The sequence below is a fragment of the Epinephelus moara genome, chromosome 20 (genome assembly GCF_006386435.1).
Source record: "Epinephelus moara isolate mb chromosome 20, YSFRI_EMoa_1.0, whole genome shotgun sequence".
NCBI classification, from domain to species: Eukaryota; Metazoa; Chordata; class Actinopteri; order Perciformes; family Serranidae; genus Epinephelus; species Epinephelus moara.
Genome location: NC_065525.1, coordinates 29412828 through 29438291, shown reverse-complemented (window position 1 = coordinate 29438291; position 25464 = coordinate 29412828). Strand labels below are relative to the sequence as shown.

The window sequence follows — 25464 nt, the reverse complement described above, 5'->3', positions numbered from 1 at the left end:
CTCAGTGATATGGCCAAACACAAGTATGATGAAATCTGGACCCTGTGGTTGGACCAGTTGGGAACCACTGGCCTAAATGGCATTGTGGAAGTATGCTCAAAGATACTTGGAGCCCAGCAAAGAGACTTGTGCTCCCTCTGGGAGAAACAGGTAGCTTAGAAAGCGAAAGGAATAATCAGCCAGTCTGACCAGTGAATTCACTGTCATGCCCTCAGGCTGGCATTACAATGTGCCCCTTAGGAAAACAAACTGTTACTCTAAGTCCTTTATTCCTTCTGCTATCAGGCTACTAAATGCAGATAGGGGTCATTTCAAGTGAATTATGTGAATTGTTGTGGCTTCTATATTTATATTATATTTACAGATAGACATTTGAAATGACAGATACACTTTTTAAGCTTGGTTATTTATGTAAACTATAACAAATGGTATATTGTTTTTGCTCATTGTTACCTGGTACTGATCTGGTACTGATCTATGTAGCTTACGTGTAAATATGTAAATATAACTGCCTATGAGTTTTTGAATGTTGTACGTATGGACTTGGTAAAGCTGCACATTAAAAGCTGATAGATGTACTATAAAGCAGTGGTTCCCAACTGGTGGGTCGTGGTCTTATTCTGAATGGACCGCAAGTGACTTAAAAATATGTCACGTTTGTAAAAAAAAACAAAACACATTCATTTCTAAGTACAGTGAAGTATTTTAAAGTGCTGTTTCCTGCTGTAGAGTGAGTGACTAACAGAGAGACAGCAAACTAGCTCAATGACATGGCCAAACACAAGTATGACCCTTAATGTACTAAACTGTGTGGACCTTGAACTAATGACGAAGGAGAAATCTGGACCCGTGGCTGGACCAGTTGGGAACCACTGCTATAACGCATTGATTTGGGTTCACTTGTCAAACCAATAAAAGCCAAATGTAATGTATTTAGCCACAAAGAAACTAAGACCTATCCTCAGTCAGTGTTTGTTTTTTTCATATGAAATCTGCACTATAATAATAAACCCTTTGTTTTTTCTCAGCACGTCTTTGAAGCAATTACTTGTAAAATTTCCCTGCGGATCCAGGCTTCCTGAGTGTTGATGTGGACATCTCCCACCTGGCCGTTCTCATACCTGACAAAGACAAAAGGAGCAGTACAGTCTGGAGATGTATCATCACACTGTGAGGCAGTTCTGTCCCTGCTGCTTCATGTTATACTCACACAAAGAGGAAACGTGTGCACACATGGTCGGGTATCGGACACACCCAGATGTTCCCATGTTTTTGAAGGTCCTTTGAAGTTATAACTGTCAAGAGACATGCAGACAACTTTAAAAGAACACTGTCACAAAATCATTCCTCATATTATCAAATGAAGGCTCTTTGTAACATGTATGTATTATCGTGAATGTACCTTCACAGAGAGCGATGCAGTTTAGGTTCCTGTTTTGCAGAAATCTGGCTTGACCCAGCTGTTCCTAGGACAGGGAGAGAATACAGGATAAGATACAAAAGATGTAAAGACTGCAACTAGACACATTTAGAACAAATATGAGTGATAATCTACCTGTTTGACTTTGTTTATTTGGTTGTATTTCTTTATGAGTTCTTCTTTGGTGGGCATTTGGTGTCGCCCTTGACCCATCTCTGCATAAAGAGAACGGATACGTTTAAAAAGAACCATGCTTGAATCAATAATATTTGTATAAATGGGTCATTTTGTGTGCAAAGTATTAAGGAAAAAAATACAGTGTGCTTTCATACCAGAATATCCAAATGATATGCTTGAGATAGGACTCAAATAGATGCCTTTCCCATATGCAGCTCCATGAAGCTTAAATTAAAAAAAACAATGGGAACACTTTAGTTGATTTAAAATTCTAAATGTTTCATAGGTCCATCTGTACACTTAATCTAAGCAGACAAACTAAAATGTATGTCGAAATCTCCACAGTGGCATGACATTAGCGTTAAAGGCTTATATTAACTTAGCTCAAAGAATACATTCATACTCTACCTGTAGTTTTGTATAAGATGCATTAATCAGGCCATTTCTCAGAATAGAGTGCCAGTTTTCAATGTGGGAACCACTGCAAGAGAAAATAAGGTCTGAGTGTGTGAAGCAGGGATCATATTGTGTATGAAGGCTTTATATGAATGACACAGCTTTGTTTTTACTCACTGGAAAGCAAAGGTGCTGCCAAAAAGTTTCCTGGCGGTTTGAAAACGAGCTTCTTTGGATGGAGGGCTGCTGATCAACAGGAACTGATGGGGCGTGTGCATGAACTTAAGTTGCTGTTGTGCACCAAGTGAAACAAAAATAGAGAACAAATGGAATACATTTTGAATAAAGTATAAAACCCACTTATATAATATTTGGCTGCTACTTTGCGCTACAGTACTACTGCTGTAAAACTATCAACTAGTGTGTTAAAGGGACAGTTCACCCCCAAATCAAAAATACATATTTAAAATACATATCATATATCAACCATAGAGATGTCTGCCTTTTTTCAAATATAATGAAACTTAACGCCAAATAATACATTTGAAAAACTCAACAGTGATGTCTCTTTACAGAAATCAAATCAGTCAATCCACAGACCTTGTTGTGAGCAGTTTCATGTAGGAACTATTTTCTTTCTACCAAACTACACCCACCAACCATATCACTGCACAGAAGGGAGTGTGCATCTACTGCTAGCTCACCTTGCACCTAATATTACAGCTCAGCTGAGGAGGACGCCATTAATGTTTACATCTTGCACTGTCAGGAGCATAAGCCTCTCGTCCACTAGTAGACACACACTTCCTTTTGTGCTTCAGTATGGTTGGTAGCCATGAGAATCACCAGAGGCCCTACTTCATGATATTATCGTGGTACTTAAGTCACAATACAATATTTTTGCTATTTTAAATGTTTTGCTATATGCCATTTATTGCCCAAAACATATATTGTGCTTCATTACCTTTTTTCAATTGCAAATTATGTCCCCAAAAGAAAACTTTGTCAACATCTGTTTTATCTGATAACTTACGTTTTCAGTCTGTCCATCTCACTTATCTAAATTTAAATGGCAGCAAAATGTATCAAGTGGACTGAATAAGCAATTGATTTTATTATTCTAGTAGGTTACCTAAAGTTTAAGTTGTATTTGCAACATTTATAGTTTATATAATTAATAAAAATTAAAAAAAGATACTTGGCATCTGTGTATCTATAATATTCTGCCACGCAAAACATCCAAATACTATGCTGTGTCAATGTTTTCCCCACTTCTACTGGTTGGCTGGTGTAGTTCGGTAGAAAGAAAATAGTTCCTACATGAAACTGATGAGGTGAGTTTTTCAAATGTATTTTTTCCTAGGCACTGTGAGCATTACAAGCAGAGTACCATCTAGTTCCATTACATTGCCGAGAAGTCAGACATCTCTATGGCTGATATCTCCAACACTCTGCAAGTCACTGATAAATAGCACAACAGGTAACAGAAAAAATATGTATTATGGATTTTGGGGTGAACTGTCCCTTTAAGACGTTATATTCTAACCATGAACTGCTCTATCATACCCTGTGCAGCGGAAGCTTGACAATGTGTGATCTGTTGCTTGATAAAATCCTGTTGTCAAACATACAAATACACACCTGGATGTAAATCTAAGAGACTTGAGTTTATGACACATAATGAAGATATGCTCAAATTGTGTCACTCACCATTGTAGTAACGGATAAGCGAGTGGGTCTATCTTGTCCATCTGCTTCTTTATTTCAGAGTATGGACCCTGGGTGTGACAAAATACATTTTCATTCATCTCATATTAACACAACTGTCAAGAACATTCAACAGCTGTCAGATTAGCCTCAGACGAGCAGATCCAGATATGAAAATGGTATCATGGGTGTCGGATTAAGTCAGTCACCTGTGCCATCCTCCTGATTAACAAGACATTGTCCAGCGCTCTCTGCAGCCTGTCGTAGCTCTTTCTCTGCCACAACAAAACAATACATGAGTCCTTCAGAATAAAAAAAGACATATTGAATATTTCATTACAAGTCAAGTCAGTAATAAGATAGATTAGTTCAGCTGATACCTTAGGACTAAAGGCCAGGGATCTGGGGTTGCATGGATCAACAACAGAAGGGTACGGTTCAAATATGATGCTCTTGCGTGAAGACTGAAGAGCAGCTCTGCACATGGCCACCAGCAGGTCAACTACCTGTAGAACAGACATTACTGTAATACATCAAGCTTATATTATGATCACCCAGATTCCCTATAAAAGTGTACGTGTGATACCAACCTCTGCACCAGTGGCAACTTCCTCTGTAGCACCAGACATAACTCCTAACGTATAAAAGGAAAACACACACAGCTCTCTGGTGCAAACTGCTGGCTGCAAACACACACAAAAGAAAACAGTGACAATATTAACATACAGCTGCATTTTTTAAAAGTTTTCATTCAGTATATTAGCCAGTAAATCAACAGCTTATTGCCAATAGGTGTACCTTTAACATAGGACCATTCTGAAACACATGTCGCTCATCACAGACAACACAGTATTCGTTCAGCGTGGGGAGTCTCTGCTCAGCATACCTCATTATCTGTGAACACATTGAAAAACATCATTATGGATTTTACTTGCATTCTATCTTACTGTCCGCGTTATAGAAACTTATACAAACTGTCATTACTGATCAACTTCCACCTTTTGCAATGCAAAAATGAAATCTCTAAATAGTTACCGAATCTACCGGGCTTGTGATTAAGATTGTTTATAGACATTATCTTAATTATTTTAGTCACTTATCTTTATTGTATTCATGCTGTAAAATTTCAATTATTAATTTAATTTAATTTAATTTAATTGTATTAATATTAATATTATATTTTATCTCTCTTATCAGTTTTATTTGCCTTTTTTTGTTTTGTTTTATTACATTTTCAATATTTTATTGTTTTGCACACATTGGTCTCAAATAGTTAAATGTTTTTTGTCTTTTTTGTCATTTTTGTGGTCTACATTGTTCTGTTTTACTATTAGTTATCCGTGAAGCACTTTGAACAAGTATTTTTAATACTGGAATTGATTGCTAAATATGATGTGCTGTTAAAAAGGTAGGTGTTATAAGCCGTAGCTTCAGCCTACACCTTTTTCGGACTGCAGAGGACTTATATTAAATAACTTTATTGTAATGTTTTGCACTGTACGATTTGAGTATCTGCCATTTTCTGTGAGAGGCTGTGACTTTATCTACATGGATTTATAGATTAATACATGATGTTCCTATATCTAATTGCAGACAGAAATAAAATCTAAACTGTTGTTTAGATTTTATTTCTGTCTGCAATTAGATATAAATAAAATCTAAACTGTTGTTTTCTTGGTTAGCAGCAGACAACAGCCGAATGACTTTTGTAAAAATTGACAATAAGAGAAAGCGAGAAAGCACAGCTGGTACTGGTTTATTGATATTGCAGAAAATAAGTATCAAAACTGTTTCAAATATTCAGAATTTGTATGTATTGTAAATTGATATTTTTGGCAATATTACTTTGTACTGCACATAACCTGTGTAAAAGGTGCTATACAAATAAAGTTTGACTGATTGATTAAATACAACATGGTGCTAGCATTGTACTACAGTGCCACGCTGAAGAGCTGCTGCAGTGGATGTAGAAAGAGCATATGAATATGTAGACAGAGCTTGATGTCACCACTAGTTGTCAGCACAACCTGAATTATGAGACATGGTGCAGTGACTCTTTAATTTCCTTCTCTGACAAATTATAGTAGTACATTTTTTCTTCTGTTTTACCTGAACCAAGAAGCCGTGCTGCAGACTTGGGGTGGTCTTACAGTGCCTGATGGCCTGGGTGGAGAAAAGCAGCTCTAGCAGCTGTTTGGTACTGAGCTGTGCTGATGACTTGACTGCTGACACCACCACCCGCTGTGGAGGAAGGGACATTAACACTTTAATTAAACACCTACAGAGTTTAGAGAAAAAAGAGAGACAAAAATTTAGAAAGATTGTTGCAGCAACCATAGAATACTCAAGTGAATGTCTCAGAGGTCTATCTTTAACTTCTTTCACCTTCCCACTGGGTGTGTAGGTGAAGAGCTCTCCTTTGGGATTCTTGATGGTGTAGGAAGTCGTATGATTCGTGAAACGATTCAGTTTCACTGCTGGTGAAATTATTTTTGCTTTCATGTTGGGTTCCTGGACCTCACTGGACCTGCTCATAGCGAGGAAGGGAGCAGTGAATATATGTACAAACTATAGAACAGACTGAATAAGCAAAAAAAATGTTGGATTCAGACTGTCACATACTTTGATGGTGGGAGCCAGATACTAAGTCTTGCACGAAATCTCTTGATGGTTCCACTTGGCCTGAACCAGCTGTGTCTTCTCTTCTGTCGGACTACAATGTTCTCATTGGTCAGGTGTTTCCACTCCCGAGATAAGAAGACTGTAAGAATACTGGGAAACAGAAATGAAAAGCCAGTTTGAGCAATCAGTCAGCTATCCCACGTCATCAAATACTGACGCTTTGTCACGCCCCTCAGCATCTGACACTCATGGCCCCCTTTGCATCTTTAGTACACTGCAAATTATTTCCAGGAAGTTACAATATGTAACTGTAATATTTCACCTTGAATTGCATTATTATCACCTCACATACTTTAACTGCGATATTTCACCAAATTCAGAATTTTATTGTGAAATTCATGCAGGTATATAGTAATTTTACAGAAACATACTGTTAAATCACATCAATATCTGGAGTTTAACTGTGAGGTTACAGTGAAATACAATAATTCTATGGGAGCATATTGTTAAATAACAGTAATCAAATGTACATAAACAGCAAAGTTAATTTACAGGAATGTTCTGTTATATCACAGTATTGTAATGGGCTTTAACTGTGAGGTTACAGTTATAGTAATTTTACAGCAGCATACTAAATCACAGTAATGTGCAGGCATAACTACTGTGAGATCACAGTATACAGCTGTCATTTTACAACAATTTACTGTAAAACTGACAGTAATTTACTGTGAAAGTACAGTCAAATATTTTACAGTGTATGAAACACACTGGGCTGTCAACTAAAGGCTCATTTATACTCTCTTTCCTTTGATTTACAACAACACAGCAACAGCGGAGAAGTTAAATGTACCTTTCAATGGAGGGGATGCTGTAGATGGCAGTGGTCTGTGAGGCCATTAAATACATCACAGCACATAGACGAAGAATTATTTTCACTATAATGCTGATTTGTTCCATTCTGCCATTTTGAAATTGCCTTTGTCTATACTGCCCCCATGATTTCCAGGGGTATTGCTTTGTTTTGTCCGTATCTGTAAGCTTTCAGAAAAGGTGGCCATATACATATCTAACATTGAGCATAAATAAGCCATGACTTCAATATTAACACAGTCCACAGTGATATACGATGCAGAGAGCAACTGGCATACTATGAAGAGCAAGAAAGTCTGCATAGGAAGGTGGTCAGGGTGGAGGGGTAGATCAAATAAACATGGACTTTAACCCAGGAGATTGCTGTTCCTGTCCCATGTTAAACCAAAAGTCAAAGTCATTTTAACCTAAACCATGATGTTTTCCTAAACCTAACCATAGTTTGGTGCCAAAACTTACATTTCCTGTGAAAATAAAAGTTTATTTCGAAAAGAAACTGTATGCGTGTAACGGACAGGAAGACACATTATAAGCAGTGACCGACACATACAAAACTGACGCTATAGAGCATTATAGTTTGAAGCAAAGGGCCACTGATGAAGCTGCTGTATCTAATGAGTTGGGAATGAGAACGTGTTGCAATACTATAAAAAGGGCTTCAAATCTTCATTGATATTTGAACTAAAAAGTTCGAGCCTGCCATAAAATTTTAAGTATGAACACTCACTTCTGAAGCTGTTTCCCAAAGCTGAAATGATCTGTATTGGATCGCTGAAAGACTTCAACTGAAGGTGCTGTGGTGAAAAACATCACTCAGTCAGGTGTCACATTGATTTAAATTTAAATCTAATTGTATAGTTAATCTGGTTGATGCTCACCAGGTCCATCAAGATACTGAGACAGAGAGAAGTGCAGACGGATAACGATGGGCTCTGATGGGTTAATCCTCCAGGCCTTGGCCACTTCCTCCTGTAGACACCACACAACGTAATCACATTAAACACACTAACATGCCGTGACAGCAAACATCAATATATTTTACTTGGATTCAGTGTATTGTAAAGTTAACTTACATCCAATATGTTGGGATTTATGTTCAGGTCAACATCCACATCATCGATTGACCCATACTCCCTAAAAGAAGAAAAGGAAGTGGACATTTGACATTGTAGAAAAGCGGCAGAGATCCTTTTAAGAGCATGAGTAAGAAAAGATGTTCTGACCTGATCCTGACTGCAGAGTCTGAATACAAAGTCCTGACTGCCTCTATGTCGGCATCCAGCTGAGGGTGGTGAGTCAGGTCAGCAGCACAGCTCTCCTGCCGAGACAAACACTAACACACTTACCTTATGGCCCAAACAGCTCAGCACCACAGGGGGGCTGAGGGATTAAACCAGCCACATATTTTTTACAACAATGGCTGAGAAGAAACCTATTACTCCTTAAGATATAAAATGTGAATTCTCATTGACCTCTATTTTCTATTAAGCATTTATAAGCAGCATTTAAACCATTAATGAAAGTTTTTTATGCTGTAACTTACTATAATACATTATACAATGTTGTAAGCAGACATAGAGACATTTTTAAGTGTTCATTAATGTATTTGTCAACTGTGTTTGCATTACAACTGTTGATTGATTGAATGATTAAATAACATATTTTGTATGATTATGACTACTTATTATATAAATTAACGACACATTCATTAATTCACAACTCTCATTTGCAAATGAATGCCATTAGATGCTGCTAATAGCCACCAAATAAATCAAATAAATTGACCTTGCATTAGGAAGTTAGGATTAAGAACAAACCTTGAAGCTCAATTTGTCTTCATGAGTTTTGAACACAAACTGATTTAAACCTGATTGTGAATGATCTGTATATATTTTTAAACAGCTAATATGAGCTAATCATATATGTAAAAAGACACCATAAATAGGGTCTGTTTTGGCAAGAATCTAGCAATACAATTAGATACGTTGCAATGCCATGCGATACGATACGATACGATACAATACGATGCGATGCAATACGATACAATAGCACATGGCACGACACGAAACAATATGATACGATACGATGCGATATGATACAGCACGACACTACACGATATGATGTGATACGATACGATGTGATACGATATGATACGATGTGGCACGACACGAAACAATATGATGCAATGCAATACGATAAGACACAATACGACATGGAACAATATGATACAATACGATACGGTACAATACGCAACAACACGACATGACACGAGATGAGACGAGACGATAAGATACCATTCGATTCGATACGATATGTCACGACATGAGTTGACATGACACGAAACAATACGGTACAATACGATAGATACAATGCGATGCGGCGCGACACAACACGAAACAATACAATACGATACGATATGGTACAATACAGGGGTCACATTCTAATACAGTATATTGTGACACATTGTGATACTGAGAGGAAAGCGATATATTGCAATGTTTTAAACTCTTATTTTAGAAAAACTGTCGTAGTAGGAACACACCACATATGCATTTTTATGCAATCAAAACAGTGGAATCTGCATCTGTATTTTATCACAGTCCCTGTAACACACGAGCGATAGAGAGTGGACGAGCCAAATGTCTGAAGATAGATTACAACACGGCTATCTAGCAGTCAGGGTTTAAACACAACACAAAATGAACCACTCCCACTAATCTTTGCATGTAAACTATTTCAATAGTGTTTTTGAGAACTGATACATTATCACAAAACATAATATTGCAATACTCAAACTAATACTAATGATAATTTGTGATTTTTAATCGAAACTTTAACCATTTCTGCAGGTTGTTTCCTTCACTCAAGTGTGTGATGATATTTGGTATTGTGCTGAAATAACATTCAAACCACCACAAAGTAACACTCACATGGATTCCACACAGGATCTCCTCGGTGTCACTGTCCTCATCAGTTTGGCTGTCTGTCCACTGCTGGCACTCAGTCTCCTGTCGGGTTAATGGGAGAAGCTGTCAATCAAAGGATCCTCTTATTTACAACGCTAATTAGTTCCTTCTGTCCACCCAAACAAAGTTAACCAGCCATGCTGTGGAGACGGCCACTGATTTCAGAACACATGCAGGTCAAACCATCAATCCATTTATCAAAACTGTGGCAGATTAATTCTGACCGACAAATGCATCAATTAATCTGCTAATGATTTTAGCTCTAAGGTTCATTATCTGTAAATGCAAACATTGTACTACCAAAAACATACCCAGACTGTGTGATATCAAGAATAAAAGATGGGAATTTGGGGCTCATAGACTCACCATGTGTTTAGTTGTTTGGCACTTCTCAGGAAACAATCAACTGTTCCCTCCACTGTGACCGACACAATTAAACACTCTGCTGGAAAACACATACGTGACTTTATTAGCTCAGCTACCACTACAGTATACATACATAAACAGTTGTCTATATTTTAAACTACATTTTCATTACCAAGAGTATTCTTATTTGCCTCCCTTTATCTTAGCATCTTCAGGGACATTTATATAAATTCAACGTCTGGTTGTAATGTGTTTATGATGTCAGGGGCACAAAGCCAAAAAGTGCTTACCTTGACTTCCCGACAACAACTTGGAGTTTCCACATACTTCAGCTGAGCAAATAACGTACTGATAAATAAACAAACCAACAACAAAAATCCCAGGTCCTCCTGTTTGATAACTGGGCTGGCTGTGTGCGTTTGGCCGTCCTCTCCCCCTCTGGGTTTGAACAGCAGGAAGTCCCACATGTTCAGTCTCTGACTTCAGCGTCACCTGATTGGCTGCAGACACTGACGGCCTGATCAGCTGAACATGGTCCAGAGAGAGGAGAGGCTGAGGACAACACCTGAAGCTTCAAGTCTAGTCAAATCTATGCTTTTATGCACTGTTACAGTATCTTTGTCCTATTTGTGTAATTAGAGTGTCATCCTCTCCACAGTGTATATTCCTTAGTAAAAGAGGAAAGAAAACAAATGTGTCATACCATCCTCCAGACTCTTGGAAAGAGTCATGAATCAGTATAAAGACGGTGATGAGAACAAAGATCCCTGGTGGCACATTTGAAGGATGGTGATATAGGTGATGTTTGGCATTTATTAGTCTTCCTGTCTGTCTCCTGCGCTGCAGTCTGACCTTAATCGGCTGTTACCCTTGTTAGCAGTCGCCTGCTGCTCTGCAGTCTGGCCAGATTAGACTCTTCGAGGACTGCATACATCTGTGCAAGTCTTCTCTCAACAAGTGCTTTTCTCACAGTAATCCACTTAGACATGAGTGGGTGTTCGTTATGTGGCGGTGTTTATTTATAGCAGGTGGGCACAATAGCATGAACCCCTGTAATTTATATAATATACTGCCAAGGCTGTGCATTAACATTTAGAATATGAAGCAACTGACTACAAAGTTTCTGCTGAGATGAGTCAACATGTCTTAGACACAGCAGCGACAGCAGAACATTATGAGCTTCACAGAGGTAGTATTTGTGGCAGGGATATTGATTTCTATTGGGAAGTTTTTGTGTTGTAGCCACCCCCGTCACATCTGATACGCCCACTGCTATATCATATCTTTCAGGCCTGCTTATCCCGTAGGATAAACAAACAACAGGTTCACAGTGACTGGTACAGGGATCAGATTTCCACAGCAACCAGCCCTCCACATTATCCATTGCATCAGCTGTCGACACCAAACAGTCAATATCAAGACTAATCAGGACGTAAAGTGAAATATATACAACCTGGTAAATACAGATCTATAATTGGGATTATTTTCTCTTTCTTCTCTATTTGACAGTAACAGTAGAGATTCAGATTTCAACTGAAGACGATATAAATTTTCCTGGTGGTAACACCCCAGAAAGCTAGACCTCTTTACACTTACATATAGACAAACACAATTCAAATACACATGCACAACATCCAATTTAGTTTCAGATTAATGTTTGAAAATCATTCAATAGAAATTATTATACTATATATGTAATTTAGTTATGATGTTTATATAATCTTTCATTGTTTGCATTTTAAAAACTGTACTTTTTTTCCTGTTAGTACCACCTTGTATAATGTGCTTTGGCAATACTACGGTATGTACATTTCAGTATGGTCATGCCAATAAAGCCTCTTTGAACTGAACTGAATTAATTAAATTAGCTTTGTAATGTGTAATTTGTTAAAAAAAAAAAAAAAAAGCATTGAAGGTCCAGTGTGTGGGATTTAGGGGTACCTATTGTTAGAAATGTATATAATATTCATAACTATGTTTTCATTAGTTTATAATCACCCAAAAATAAGAATCCTCATGTGTTTGATACCATAGAATGAGGCATGTATATCGACATACCATAGATTTATAATAATAACTAAATAGTGGATGCCAAGATGGTGCCTATCCATTCCAATAGAGTTACTCGCCCAGGTAAGTATAGCTTCAGCTGGAGCAGCTAGCCCCCTTTGCTTGTTGGTCCAGAGGCGGAAGCCCTAAAGAAAAATGCTAAGTTAGTATTTAGCTAGCTATGAAGTGTCAGGTGAAAAGAGGAGACATCTGCAGACACATTCTGTTTGTAGCATACACGACACGCCCCTAAAAACCACACTCACCACAATCCAATGGCTATCTAAATGCAACAATGCTACGCCATAGAGAACAAATGTAGTACTTTATAATTCTTAAAACATGAAGACATGATTCACTTTATAAGAAACAAGGTGTATCCTTCCCATTATCCTTACCCACCTCCCTTTTAACTTAATACTTCATAGCTAATGTTAGCTAATTGCTAACTTAGCATTAGCATAAGTAACGAGACGTTTACTCTTATCCTGACCTTAACCGCCTCTCTTTTAACATAAAACTTCATAGTTAACATAATTGCTAACTTAACATTAGCATAATGAGACATAGCCTTCCATTATCCTAACCCTCTTTCTTTACACAAAATACTTCAAAGCTAGCTAACTGCTAACTTAATAGTTTTGTCATGACTTCTGCTTCTGGGCCAAGGAGTGAAGGGGGCTGATTACAGACTGACGTGTAGGTATGCTGGCCGAGTCATGTAGCTAGAGGGCAGGTCGCATAGCCACTCCAGCTGCAGTTATACCTACTCAGAGAAGAGAGATGGAAGGTTAGGATTAGGGCCAAGGTGACACCTCTTTACCTATAAGGTAAATTGCATCTTAACGTATAATGACCCTGGTAAATTGATAAAGCGGATTGACTGTTTAACTTCCTCACTACGAATAAAGCAATGAAACCTGGCAATTTGGGTGCCAGGTTGACTGTCGACACTAGTGTCCTTGGCTTCTCAGTCAGATCTGCCCCTCACTCCTCAACAACGCCAGCCTCTCGTCCAAAAAACCAAGATGGCGACCGTCGAAATGCCGAACTTGAAGCACATTTAAGAGTCCACAAACCAATGGGTAACACAGTAGCTATGTCAATTATTCTATACAGTCTATGGTTCTAATGTGTAAACAAAATGGACGTTACAAAGATGATGTGTTGCATTTTTTTGTTCAGAGCATTTCAACAACACATTTATAACGAAGAGTAAAAGAAATGGATCAGGTGAGCCATGAAGTATGAACTCAGTTTTCAGATTATTCCGACACCACATACATGCAGCACAAGGTTGCAGAGGTAACTGGGACATCTACAGCTTGCCCCTCAAAGAACGACAGATTGATGGTCAGTGACATTTAAACGGGTATACAGGATAAACCCACCTCTTTTTGTGGCTGTTAACACTTTACCCACCTATTAACAAAAAATCCACTGGAACACATAGGAGAGTACACACTTCCTCCTCGGTAACCTACCCATCTACCTAGTAGTACACCCATCTCATCACCCACGACTCCACCACTGTTGACACCATATTTTGCGAAATGAATCAAAACTTGAAAAGTTTGATTCATTTAAATGTATCAACTTGAAGAAACTGCTACCGTGAAAAGATTTGGTCTGCCCATCACTACACATTTTAGTTGCTGTGCAGGTTGACAGACGACCCAGAAGACTTTCTGTGGAGTAAAACGACACTTCAACCGGTCGTCCACAAGAGAGAGCTGTTGCTGAGAGAGAGAGACAGAGGCAGCAAGAGACCCACAGATGGACAGTATGTCCTAATTCAAACTATGTGCTAGGTGGATACAGAATGTACTAAAATCAGACTGTAAATTTGGTAAGTCACAGTTGTCTGTGACTTACCTTCCTCTTACTTTGCAAAGAGGAAGAACAAAAAAAGTTGATGATCCTCATTTTTATTTTTCTTGAGTGTTGACAAAGCTGTTTTATCTAAAATCTTCATTTTTCTTTTTTGCACATCTGAGTAATGCCCCCTTCCTTTAGTGTTTATGCATTTAGTATGCATGCTGTTTTGAGCGTGCAGAGTGTGTAGCTACTGCACAGAGAATATCAGAAAATGATTTTGTTAAGATTATGTTAAATACATGATATTGACCTGTGTGAGTATATCACAACCTACTGCATTATTGTGCATGCTAAGAACATGTGTACATTTTAATGCCAAATCACCACAATTACTTTGAACTGATGCTACAAATGCATCAAAGCTGCACATGTGCAGTTGAAGCACAAGAAAAGTGAGAACTTTCTCTGCAGCCAGTAGCTCCTCTGGCCTCTGTCCATCTTTAGGTTGTATACACTTTCCGTACATGGACAGGAGGAGTGTGAAAGGCAGTTTGGAGTTAGATTTCCACCTCTTAAAGAATCATAGCATCACACGTTCCAAGACTGTTAAGGAGCCATAAACGACATGAAGGTCTGGAGGAAATACTGCACAGTTTTTGTTGAACGTCTCTGGAGGGCAGACGTTATTTTGTTTTGAAACTCTCCTCTCTCAGGACTTGAGAAAAGTAAAAAAAAAATGAACATCTGAAAAAGAATTACACACATAGCTAACCGGGGAGAGAATAAAAAATATCTGGGTACGCCTTTCAGTATAAATATGATTGGATTACTGAGCAGGGCTTCGACAGCACATTTGATTGTATTAAATAACTATGAGGAGAGAGTACATGTATGCTGCTGGACATGGTACTGGGCAGATCTGATTTTATGTTGTGGTACAGTATGTTCCTTGAGCTACATGAGACGAGCATGGCTTTACTATATATACACATTTACCATAACATACTGCACAGTGATTGAGTGACAACCAGACATATGGTGGGGTTGCATTTACACTATACTGCACTATTTTTGGTAAAACTGCGTCGTGTGTTGCTATACCTGACTGAGAGTAATGCATGCATTTGTGCAGCTATGTTAGCAGGTTGATATTAACGCTGCATCTTTGCAAGCATTTACTGTTGCATTTGACACATCAGCTGCTACACCCTCCACTGCATGTCATTTTCAGGTTGGCCGTTCTCCTAATTTGGAACGTGATTGCTGTGTATCAAGCTGAATGCATGCGGGCTGTCATATCACGATGCAGGAATGCAGATACAATCCCAACCCTGCTAGGCTCATAAAACAATCTAAAATTATGCAGCCCTGCCGAACCAACTGTACGACAACTGTATGTCTAATGTGATATAAAAGTAAAGGGGATGATTTGTCAGCTTCAAAATTAGAGATTGTGGTGCAGCCATAAAAGGAGCGGGAAACGTAATTCAATTAAATTGAATTATAATGAAAGAAAAAGCATGTAAATGAAATGAAACAAAAAATACTATTGAAAAAAGAAGTCCTGACAAAGTTGTACGTCTGCAGCGATGTGGGATCTTGACAAATATACATTTCCTATTAGATGTTACATGATGTTGATAATAATGTATCCTGGAAAGGAAGCTGAAGGGAGCAAATTAAAAGTATGTCTGTATGTGTACACTTTAACATATTTAAGTTTGTGTTCAGAGTTCACGCAAAAAAATTATAAAAACAACAAGTTAGTACAAGAATTGTTAGGCATGGTTTGGGGTCAGGGGTCAGAAAACAAAGGCTGGTCCTTACAAGTAGCCCAAGTGACACACATTTTTATACATATAGCCTGTTTAACGACTTGGCAGGACACAAACACAGACAACCATAAAAAATATAAAATTAAAACATGCATATGGCATTACTCTTTGCTACTTAAGGAAAAATAGCTTAAAGAGAATAAAAACCATAATAATAACAATAATAGTCATAAAAAAGAAAAATGCACAACAACAAAACAGGATAATAATATTTATGTATTTTTAAAAAGGCAATAAAGCAACACAGCCTAAATTACAGTTGAAAGGTCATCATCCTGTTGCTCATAATTTGAGGTGCCTCCGGTCCAGATTAATGACCCAGGCTCATGTTCAACGCTCAGCGGGGAGCTTTGTGATTGGCCAGGCGAACAACACTCGCACCTCCGCTGTATCCTCCCTCACTACTTCTTTTTCTCCAACTTCTGTGTTTCTGTTTTCAAATTTGACCCTGAATTTTATATTAAGGTAAAGAGAACAACTTCCGTGTCAAAAGCATATCTTCAAATCGCTGTCCAAACGGTAAATCTTGCGTTGACTCTCGCGCCCTATATCGCGTGTCACCGGGCGGTGTTCACACAGGAATGTAGTTCCGGTTAGTGAGGGGAATAAAAACTGTCACACAGCGGAGGTAGTGGCGTCTTGGTCCCTGCAAAGTTCTCCCAGTAGGTGAGTAGCAGCATGTAGACTCAGCTGTATGACAGAGAGAGGTTAGTTAGTTTTAACTGAGTGATTAAAACTAAATATAATTTCCTATCGTGTTTTTTAAAGGTAAAAAAAAACCATTTCAATTACTGATCAAACTTTTTTTTTTTTGACTACTTACTATATTTTAAACTAGTATATTTAAACATAAACTTGATAATTATGCATATACTATATTTGTTTATCATATATTTTTCAAATAAACAAATAAATTGTAACCAAAACGTCACTTCAGTTCTAAATTAAGTGCACTGGTTTGCACATACAGTTCCCATGTAGCCCTCTAACTTTTATATATTTTATTCATTTATCTGTATCCTGTTCTGGTACTACATCTCTGCTCTGTTTCCTGTGCAGATAAATACATTTATTTTAATAAAAATGCATGTTTCTAGAAGCCTTTATTTCTTAAACTTAAGTAATAGCAGGCTAATGTATGAAATGTTACTCTGTGATTTAATATATCAATATTTTTAAGAATTATCTGCCACATTACACAAAAATGTTGTAGACTGAATCACTCAGAAATACCTGCAAGGTGGCTTTGACCTTGTCATATATAATATGTATGTATGTATATCTATATATATATATAAACAAATACAGTCCTTTTATTATGTAATTGTGACGATTTTATTTTCCTGATTTTTCTGATTTGTTTCTAGACTCCATAAATGCTCATAGCTGCCTGTGTTATTTTAGGTTAACGCTGGTGGCAGGAATAGTGTCCCAGCACACACCCACCACATTTCCATGCACTGACTCTGACCAACAGCTCACGTTTGTCATGCATACATGTTGCATACCTCCATTATAGCTGATTGTAAGCTAAAACCTGATAGCTCTGCTGCATTGCACCTGTGGCAGCATAAATATTTTTCCAGCTCCCCCCTGGAGTCCTGGAGCTATCCTTTGTGTGTTTTAATTACCTTTAGCCTCTTCCAAGTGACCAGCTCCTCTTCTTGAGCTGCACACGAACCCCTGCTAGAATGTGTGAGAGTGCAGGCAGGCACGCACACACTGTTGTTGTTTGGTCAGCTTGCACAGTCACTCTAGAGAGGTCACACCTTCCTATAAGTGTGTATTTTTCCATTTACATTAGATTCTTACTATAGTTTCTGATTCACTTTCCACACTCTGTGAATATGTATGTGTGTATTACAGGCTCTTAATTTCAGGAGCCATTGTGTGACCAAAGTATTTACCTGGACTGTCTTCTACATAACTTACAATAAATGTCAGAGGTCGAGTTGTCAGGTACTAATCGATCATTGCGCCTGTTCCCCTCTCTGTCTCCACAGGACATTTCCTGCAGACACAGATCCAATCATGTCGAAGGCAAAGGATATGGGCTCCTCCATCATCCACACCCAGCAGATGCATGCTGCGATGGCGGACACTTTCCTGGAGCACACATGTCTGCTGGACATCGACTCTGAACCTGCTGTGTCTCGCAACACTGGCATCATCTGCACAATCGGTCAGAGTTACTAACAAAACCAAAAAACAAAAATGATCTCATTGTATCTTACAAATATCATATCTAAACTTGTATTTATCCGCCCGTCTTGATGCAGGACCTGCCTCCCGATCTGTGGAGATGGCCAAGGAAATGATCAAGGCTGGGATGAACATTGCAAGAATGAACTTCTCTCATGGCACACACGAGGTGAGTCAAAGATGAGAAATAGAAACTTCACTTACACTTTTTACCCTGTTACACACACAATCCCAAATGGTGATGTCACAGCAGGTGATTTACCAGTGGCTCTCAAAGCCAAAAACACCTGCTGTGACATCACTGATTCAAGTGTGTGCAGAGTCTGAACCCCGCAGAGCAGTACAGCAGTAGATTCTTAACCCTCTGCAAGTGATCCAGAGTGGATTTGCCCTTTGCAGCTGCAGCCATCGGTGTGACATTACTCTTGTGGCCTGGTAACTGTCTGTGGCTGTAATGTGATCTATAAGCTTGTACTTGCCCCTTCAGTGCCGGCTCTGTGTTGTAGCTCTGGACATGGCGAGCCAACTGCATCACAGCCAACTCTTTGGCCGACCTTATCACCTTTAAAAGTCATGCCTCTTTACCTTTCTCACTGTCACCTGAGTGGAGGAGCCTCCACATCTATCATGAGCTGCTGGATGAACACCTGCAGTTGATATTTGGACCTTCAAAGGTTAAAAACAGTGTTTCTTTTCAGTGCAGCTCAGCTCTGAGTTGCTTTTCAGCCATCTGTGTTTTAGCTAGATCTCCAACAACAACAAAATAAGATTAATAATCAGAACTCCTGAGAGGAAGTAGGATTTTTTTTTTGCGAGAAGGGAAAAATAGATCTGACCTCTGTCTCATTGGTGTGTCAGTTGTCAGTACAGCTATAAATAGGTCTTCTCAGCGAGTCAGCCTCGCAGCAACAGTGTGAGTAGATGGCATGTAGTGAGACCACAGTTAGGATCATTATTGACTGAGAACAGTGGTAGTGTACAGGTCAGACTTTGAATTTATTCTGTATTTTCTAAGTAGTTGCATTTACTAGATCCATAGCTGCAGACAGGCAGTGTAGCAGTGGCACTTGTCCATCACATCAAGTAGGAAATTAAACAAAAAAATATGTTGTATAAAAAATGTTTTAACGGCTGTTGCTCAACTATCTTAGAAACCCTTTACGTAATCCATGACAGCTGTTTATGTACAGAGAAAACTGTCATGGCCTATAAATGTGTTGCAGTTGTCATTCAAGATTTACTGCATATGTAACCGGTGCCATGCTGTCCTTGTGACTACGTGACCACGTTCGTCCACCTGTTGTTGTACTAGCTTCAGATTAAGAATTTGACACATGCAGAGATAATCTTTTCTTCATCTAAATAAAACAAGGTGTTAGTACACTAATGAAAGGTCTTTTGCTTTATTATGCTCTTCCAGATTTATTAAAGTTTTCAACAGTTGTTTAACACTCATTTAGGAACCTTTTGTGATTGCACCTAAAGTTTTACAGCAGAATACATGTTTAAGAAAGCAAAGCAGCGCCTGTATCTAATCAGGAAATTATACACAATGACATGCGAGCTAGGATAATTGAATGAATGTATATACGAAGACTTTCTGTATGCTGCCATGGGTACTTGTTGCTATGCTATCTGTATGTTGCTGTATTTTTGCCATGTGTATATCGGTCAGTGTGTATATCTGTATGCTACTGGCTGTGAAAACAAATATCCCTCTGGGACAAACAGTAAATCTAAATTGGATTCATACGATATAAGCAAAAAAATGTCAGATATTTTTACATAAGTCTCGTTGAAAGTCTTTTAACTGTTAATATGTGTACATGGTATGGACACCTGGGAGCTAAGAACAAAAATAGACTGTCCAGAATTACAAACATGTCTAATAAAACTATTGGGAAACAGCAGAAACTACTGGGACGTGTATATAAAACAGGTGAACAGCAGAAACTACTGGGACGTGTATATAAAACAGGTGAAACAAGAAACCGGACAAATTTTGTCTGAGCCTGTTCATCCTCTTCTTAAATAATTTATAAAATCGAAACTCTAGAGCTGCTGCATTGACCGAGAACATTTATAAAAAGTCTCTCATACTAACACTAGAACCATGTCCTTCTTTGGTGCCTATACTGCACATGTTATGTTATTTATTGTATGTATAATTTACTACGATGTGTTTCAACCAACATGAAGCCAATGGCCAATTTCCATAATTGTGGACATTAAAGATTATTATTATCTTTGTTACAGTACCATGCTGAGACCATCAAGAATATCCGTGAGGCAGCTGAGAGCTTCAGCCCAGGCACTGCTGAATACAGACCCGTGGCCATCGCTCTTGACACCAAGGGACCAGAAATCAGGACCGGACTTATCAAGGGCGTGAGTTCTTGCCAAATTACGAGGCCTCCAACGAGGCCATTTTTGGGGTATTGCACAAATTACTACATGAAGTGACTTTCATCCTGAAAATGAACAAGCTCTTTCTCCTTGGTCTTGTTTAGAGTGGCACCGCTGAGGTTGAGCTCAAGAGGGGTGAAACCATCAAGCTCACACTTGACAACCAGTACCAGGACAAATGTGATGAGAAAGTCTTGTGGCTCGACTACAAGAACATCACCAAGGTTGTGCAGACCGGCAGCCACATCTACGTTGATGATGGTCTGATTTCCCTGAAGGTTAAGGAAATTGGTAAGCACACAAACATCTGTTTGCTTCATCTTGCCTATGTTTCATTTAGATTCTGCTTTCAGCTTTCTGCTTGATTGTGAAAATGAAGTTTTGCTTCATCCTGTGTGTCCTAAGGCAACGACTACCTGATGTGTGAGATTGAGAATGGCGGTATGCTGGGCAGCAAGAAGGGAGTCAACCTGCCTGGAGCTGCCGTTGACCTGCCTGCTCTGTCTGAGAAGGACATTGAGGACTTGCAGTTCGGTGTGGAGCAGGGTGTTGACATGGTCTTCGCCTCCTTCATCCGTAAAGCTGCTGACGTTCACGCTGTCAGGAAAGCACTGGGCGAGAAGGGCAAAGACATCAAGATCATCAGCAAGCTGGAGAACCACGAGGGAGTACGCAGGTGGGTGGATCACCAGCATCACACATGAATCTGCACTGATCTGAATCTCTGGAGAATTGAAAAACTATTTCCTTTTTGTCTGACAGATTTGATGAGATCCTGGAGGCTAGCGATGGCATCATGGTTGCCCGTGGAGACCTGGGCATTGAAATCCCAACAGAAAAGGTCTTCCTCGCCCAGAAGATGATGACTGGCAGGTGCATGAGGATCGGCAAGCCCATCACCTGTGCCACACAGGTGTGTGACATCAACAGGAGGACTGCTTTGTGGAAAACATTTTAAAAAGAAAAATATATCAGAGAGTCTTATTTCTCCTCAGATGCTGGAGAGCATGACCAAGAAACCCCGCCCTACCCGCGCTGAGGCCAGTGATGTCGCCAACGCCGTGCTGGACGGCAACGACTGCATCATGCTGAGCGGTGAGACCGCCAAGGGAGAGTATCCCCTGGAGGCCGTCCGCACACAGCACAAGGTAGGAAACCCCCCGACTGATCCTGTTCCTTAATGTTAAAAGACCATTTCAGTGTTTTTGCATGTTTTAGACAGTGTTTTAAATTTAATGTGAAAATTGTGGGTGTGATGTTTGACCTAACTGCAGCAACCATGTGTCTCACCTGTCCATGTGTGTGAGGCTGTGAAAAAGCCTGGATTATCAGTCATTAAGTAATACTTCACCCACATAAAGATCACTTGTAAATCAGTTAGTCATGCTGTGTTACCTTGAATTCATAAAGAGGACTTTGTTTTTCTCAAATGCCTCCACAGAAACAGCAACATATCGATTCATTAAGTGATTAGGGTCCACGTTTAACAACAGCAAAACTAAATCAAGACATCTGTTGAAAAACTCTCACAAAATTATCATATTATATTCCAAGTCTCATTTATCCAGTTGTATGCTCAGTACATCCCAAACACATGCATTTTTGTTTTAAAAAAATGTAGTATTGGCATCTGGCTTTGAAGAGAGCATGAATAAGTTTCACTTTCAGCTCTGTTTAAAATATCAAGGCTGTAGTGGCTGATGCGTGTGGGAAGTACTGATCATACGTCTGGATAAATGAGACTTGGATTATGCTGCAAGATTGTGTGAGAGTTTGTAAACGGATGTTTTGATAGCATTGTTAGTCAATCAAATATCAAAGGTTCATTGTTTTCTGTGGAGGCATGTGAGAAAAAAAAGTTTTATTCACAAATTCATGGTAACGCGGAATGACTGACTGATATACAAATGGTTATGTTGTGGGTGAAGTATTCTTTTAATGGCATCTAACACTAAAGCACATGGTGCATTCATGTGCTTTTGGAAAACTGACATTTGAGTCTTGAGGCTGCTTAACAGCAGACTCATATAATAAAGCAACACATTGGAGCTAGTAACTCAATGGCTTTGCACTCTTTGGCTTTAAATACATAGGCATATTGTTTTGCGCAGACCACACGCTGCTTGTTGCACAAAACAGAGAAAATATCTGATATCGTCATATCAGTCTGCATTGACCATGAAAAATACAAAGTGATCTTGTTTTAGCATTTTCATCTGACAACACCTGATGTAACTGACTTTAAAATTTACTACTCGTGACAGTAAATATAAGGATATTGAAGATAATGTTTGCTATTTGGTGTAAACTGTATTTTCTAAATCACATAGAATGATGAGAAAAGTAGCTTTTACATTGTGAGCACATCACTGGTACCAGCTTGGGTTTTACTAACAGCTTGTTTAGAATTTGTTCAACTTGCTTTGTGTATCCCTGTTGCACCTCCACTCCCTCCGCCCATCTGCTGTCTTCTCGCATTGTGCTCTAACAGTGTGTTCATGTTACTCAATTAGCATGTGTCTGAGGATCTGCAGTGCACAGCAACAGTCCCTGGACATGATGGCCGCCGCTGTTGTTTAGCTTCATATCTCAGTGTGCTTTCAGGTATGAAGACCTCAGCACTGAGGGTTAACTGCCTTTTTGTTTCGTCCTTTAAAATACAAACTAACTCCTGCGGTTGAAACTGGCTGTGCGACTGCAGCCTGACTGGAATCTGTTTTGTAATTTTCACGTGTTCAGATTGCCCGTGAAGCCGAGGCAGCCATGTTCCACAGGCAGATGTTCGAGGAGCTGCGTCGCACCACTCATCTGACCCGTGACCCCACAGAGACCGTTGCTATCGGCGCCGTCGAGGCTTCCTTCAAGTGCTGCGCCAGCGCCATCATTGTGCTCACCAAGACTGGCAGGTGAGACTCCAAAACGAAGAAATCCACTAAATCTCCTCTGCGGAGCTCTGACTCATAACATCCTACACAGCGCCCACTGTGACCAAAGAAGCTGGTGCATTACAACATCTCTGTATCCCTCCGCCTCCGCTCCCTCCCCAGCACAAGCCCTTGGCTCATATGAAGTGTGCCAACTTTCACGGCACTCAAAATCTGTGCTCCAATCGTGACCTTTTGAGATCTGAACCCTGACATTTTATAAGTTAATTTTAACTCCCTGTTCATTCCTCTCTACTTGGGAGCTCATCCTCACAACACATGATACAGAAGATGATCTACTATCAGCTGAGTGGATTTCCTCATGATAATAGCTTAATAAGCACAGCTATAATTAATATTTCCATCTGAACAATGGATCACATGACTAACTGGAAGTCAAAGGAGACACACAATCTGTTTTGGGTCACTCTCAACGTCCCCATAGCTTGTCTTCTGCTGCAGTAAAGCTCTAAAAACTTGCTGTACACCACCTGCCACCATATAATAGACACAGTTAGAGATCAGCTGGTGAACATAGTGGAGCATTTGGCAGCTAAAGAGACACAGGACACAAATACTGGTCTCCTGAGGGAAAGTCCTGTGTTCATGTGACCCATCCACCACCCAAACCTGAATCCTTACATGGACTTTCACTCTTTATACCACCTCCTTCTTCATTCCTGTCAGAGCGTTCGTCACGTGGTCACAGCCTCTCTGATTATGTGGGTTACATATGAAATTTGGTGCATTATTTTTTGTAGATATACGTACAAACAGTGCATGAGAACAGCCCGCCCCAAGAGGCCCAATAATCCATTATTGTAGTCTGAGGTTTTGGCTCAACTCTACATCTTTGTAATAATCTGTATCTGCTCCCCGCAGGTCTGCTCACATGCTGTCAAAGTACAGGCCCCGTGCCCCTATCATTGCTGTGACCCGCTGTGGCCAGACCGCCCGCCAGGCTCACCTGTACCGCGGTATCTACCCTGTGCTCTACACCAAGCCCGCCAACGACGTCTGGGCTGAGGATGTTGACCTGCGTGTGAACTTTGCCCTGGAAGTTGGTGAGTGGTGATATTTTTTAGTAATTTTTTTTAAAAGTGGAGAATTGGCATTATATCTAATGAATTTAATACTTATTTTTCTTCTAACGTCACTCTTTTCTCTTTCCGTAGGCAAGAACCGCAAATTCTTCAAGTCCGGAGACGTTGTCATCGTCGTGACCGGATGGCGCCCAGGAACCGGTTACACCAACACTATGAGAGTTGTGCTGGTGCCTTGAACTTAATCAAAGGACATTAGTAACGGCTCCCCCCCTCCCCTCTCCTGTGACCCGCCCCTGTCCCCCCGCCCCATGTCGGACTTTTCTTTTCTTTTCTGTTGCTCTTCATCACCAACAGAAAGTCAAAAACAGGCCGCTCCTTCAAAGGACTTTTGAAGGTGTCGTTCACAGACCAGATCCATATTTGTAATTTACTGTCTAAAAACCTGCTCCCAGAGACTGAACTCAAACCCTTTCAGTGGAAACTCTTCTGTCATGTGTGTGCCAACTCTGTTTGCATGAGTGGAAATCAGTGTTCATGCTCTGCATGCACTGTAAACTAAAGTACACATTTGATCCTTTCCCTGGTTTTTGGTTCTTTAATTGTCCAGGGATAAAGACAAAGATGTACTGTGAGTGTTCTCTCCAATGTTTCATGCCGAAC

At 39.5% G+C, this 25464-nt stretch overlaps 2 protein-coding genes across 2 annotated transcripts; one reads left to right on the top strand and one right to left on the bottom strand.

The window, feature by feature from the left end:
• Positions 1–414: 414 nt before the first annotated feature.
• LOC126407977 (protein mono-ADP-ribosyltransferase PARP6-like) lies at positions 415–10931 on the bottom strand. Its single transcript, XM_050073312.1, has 23 exons — positions 10815–10931; positions 10525–10603; positions 10123–10200; positions 8416–8510; positions 8266–8326; positions 8071–8161; positions 7920–7986; positions 6323–6472; positions 6086–6227; positions 5810–5941; positions 4499–4594; positions 4291–4383; positions 4081–4206; positions 3910–3975; positions 3704–3771; positions 3560–3608; positions 2171–2283; positions 2006–2078; positions 1753–1822; positions 1556–1635; positions 1403–1466; positions 1211–1295; positions 415–1121 (listed from the first exon to the last, which is right to left on the bottom strand). The coding sequence occupies exons 2-23, from the start codon at positions 10525–10527 to the stop codon at positions 1025–1027; spliced, it is 1899 nt and encodes a 632-aa protein (XP_049929269.1). The 5' UTR covers positions 10528–10603; positions 10815–10931; the 3' UTR covers positions 415–1024.
• Positions 10932–16831: 5900 nt separating this feature from the next.
• LOC126407869 (pyruvate kinase PKM-like) lies at positions 16832–25464 on the top strand. Its single transcript, XM_050073133.1, has 11 exons — positions 16832–16892; positions 18230–18408; positions 18506–18597; positions 20685–20816; positions 20939–21125; positions 21240–21510; positions 21597–21747; positions 21830–21982; positions 23574–23740; positions 24641–24822; positions 24934–25464. Exons 2-11 carry the CDS (start codon positions 18258–18260, stop codon positions 25038–25040), a joined length of 1593 nt encoding a protein of 530 aa, XP_049929090.1. The 5' UTR covers positions 16832–16892; positions 18230–18257; the 3' UTR covers positions 25041–25464.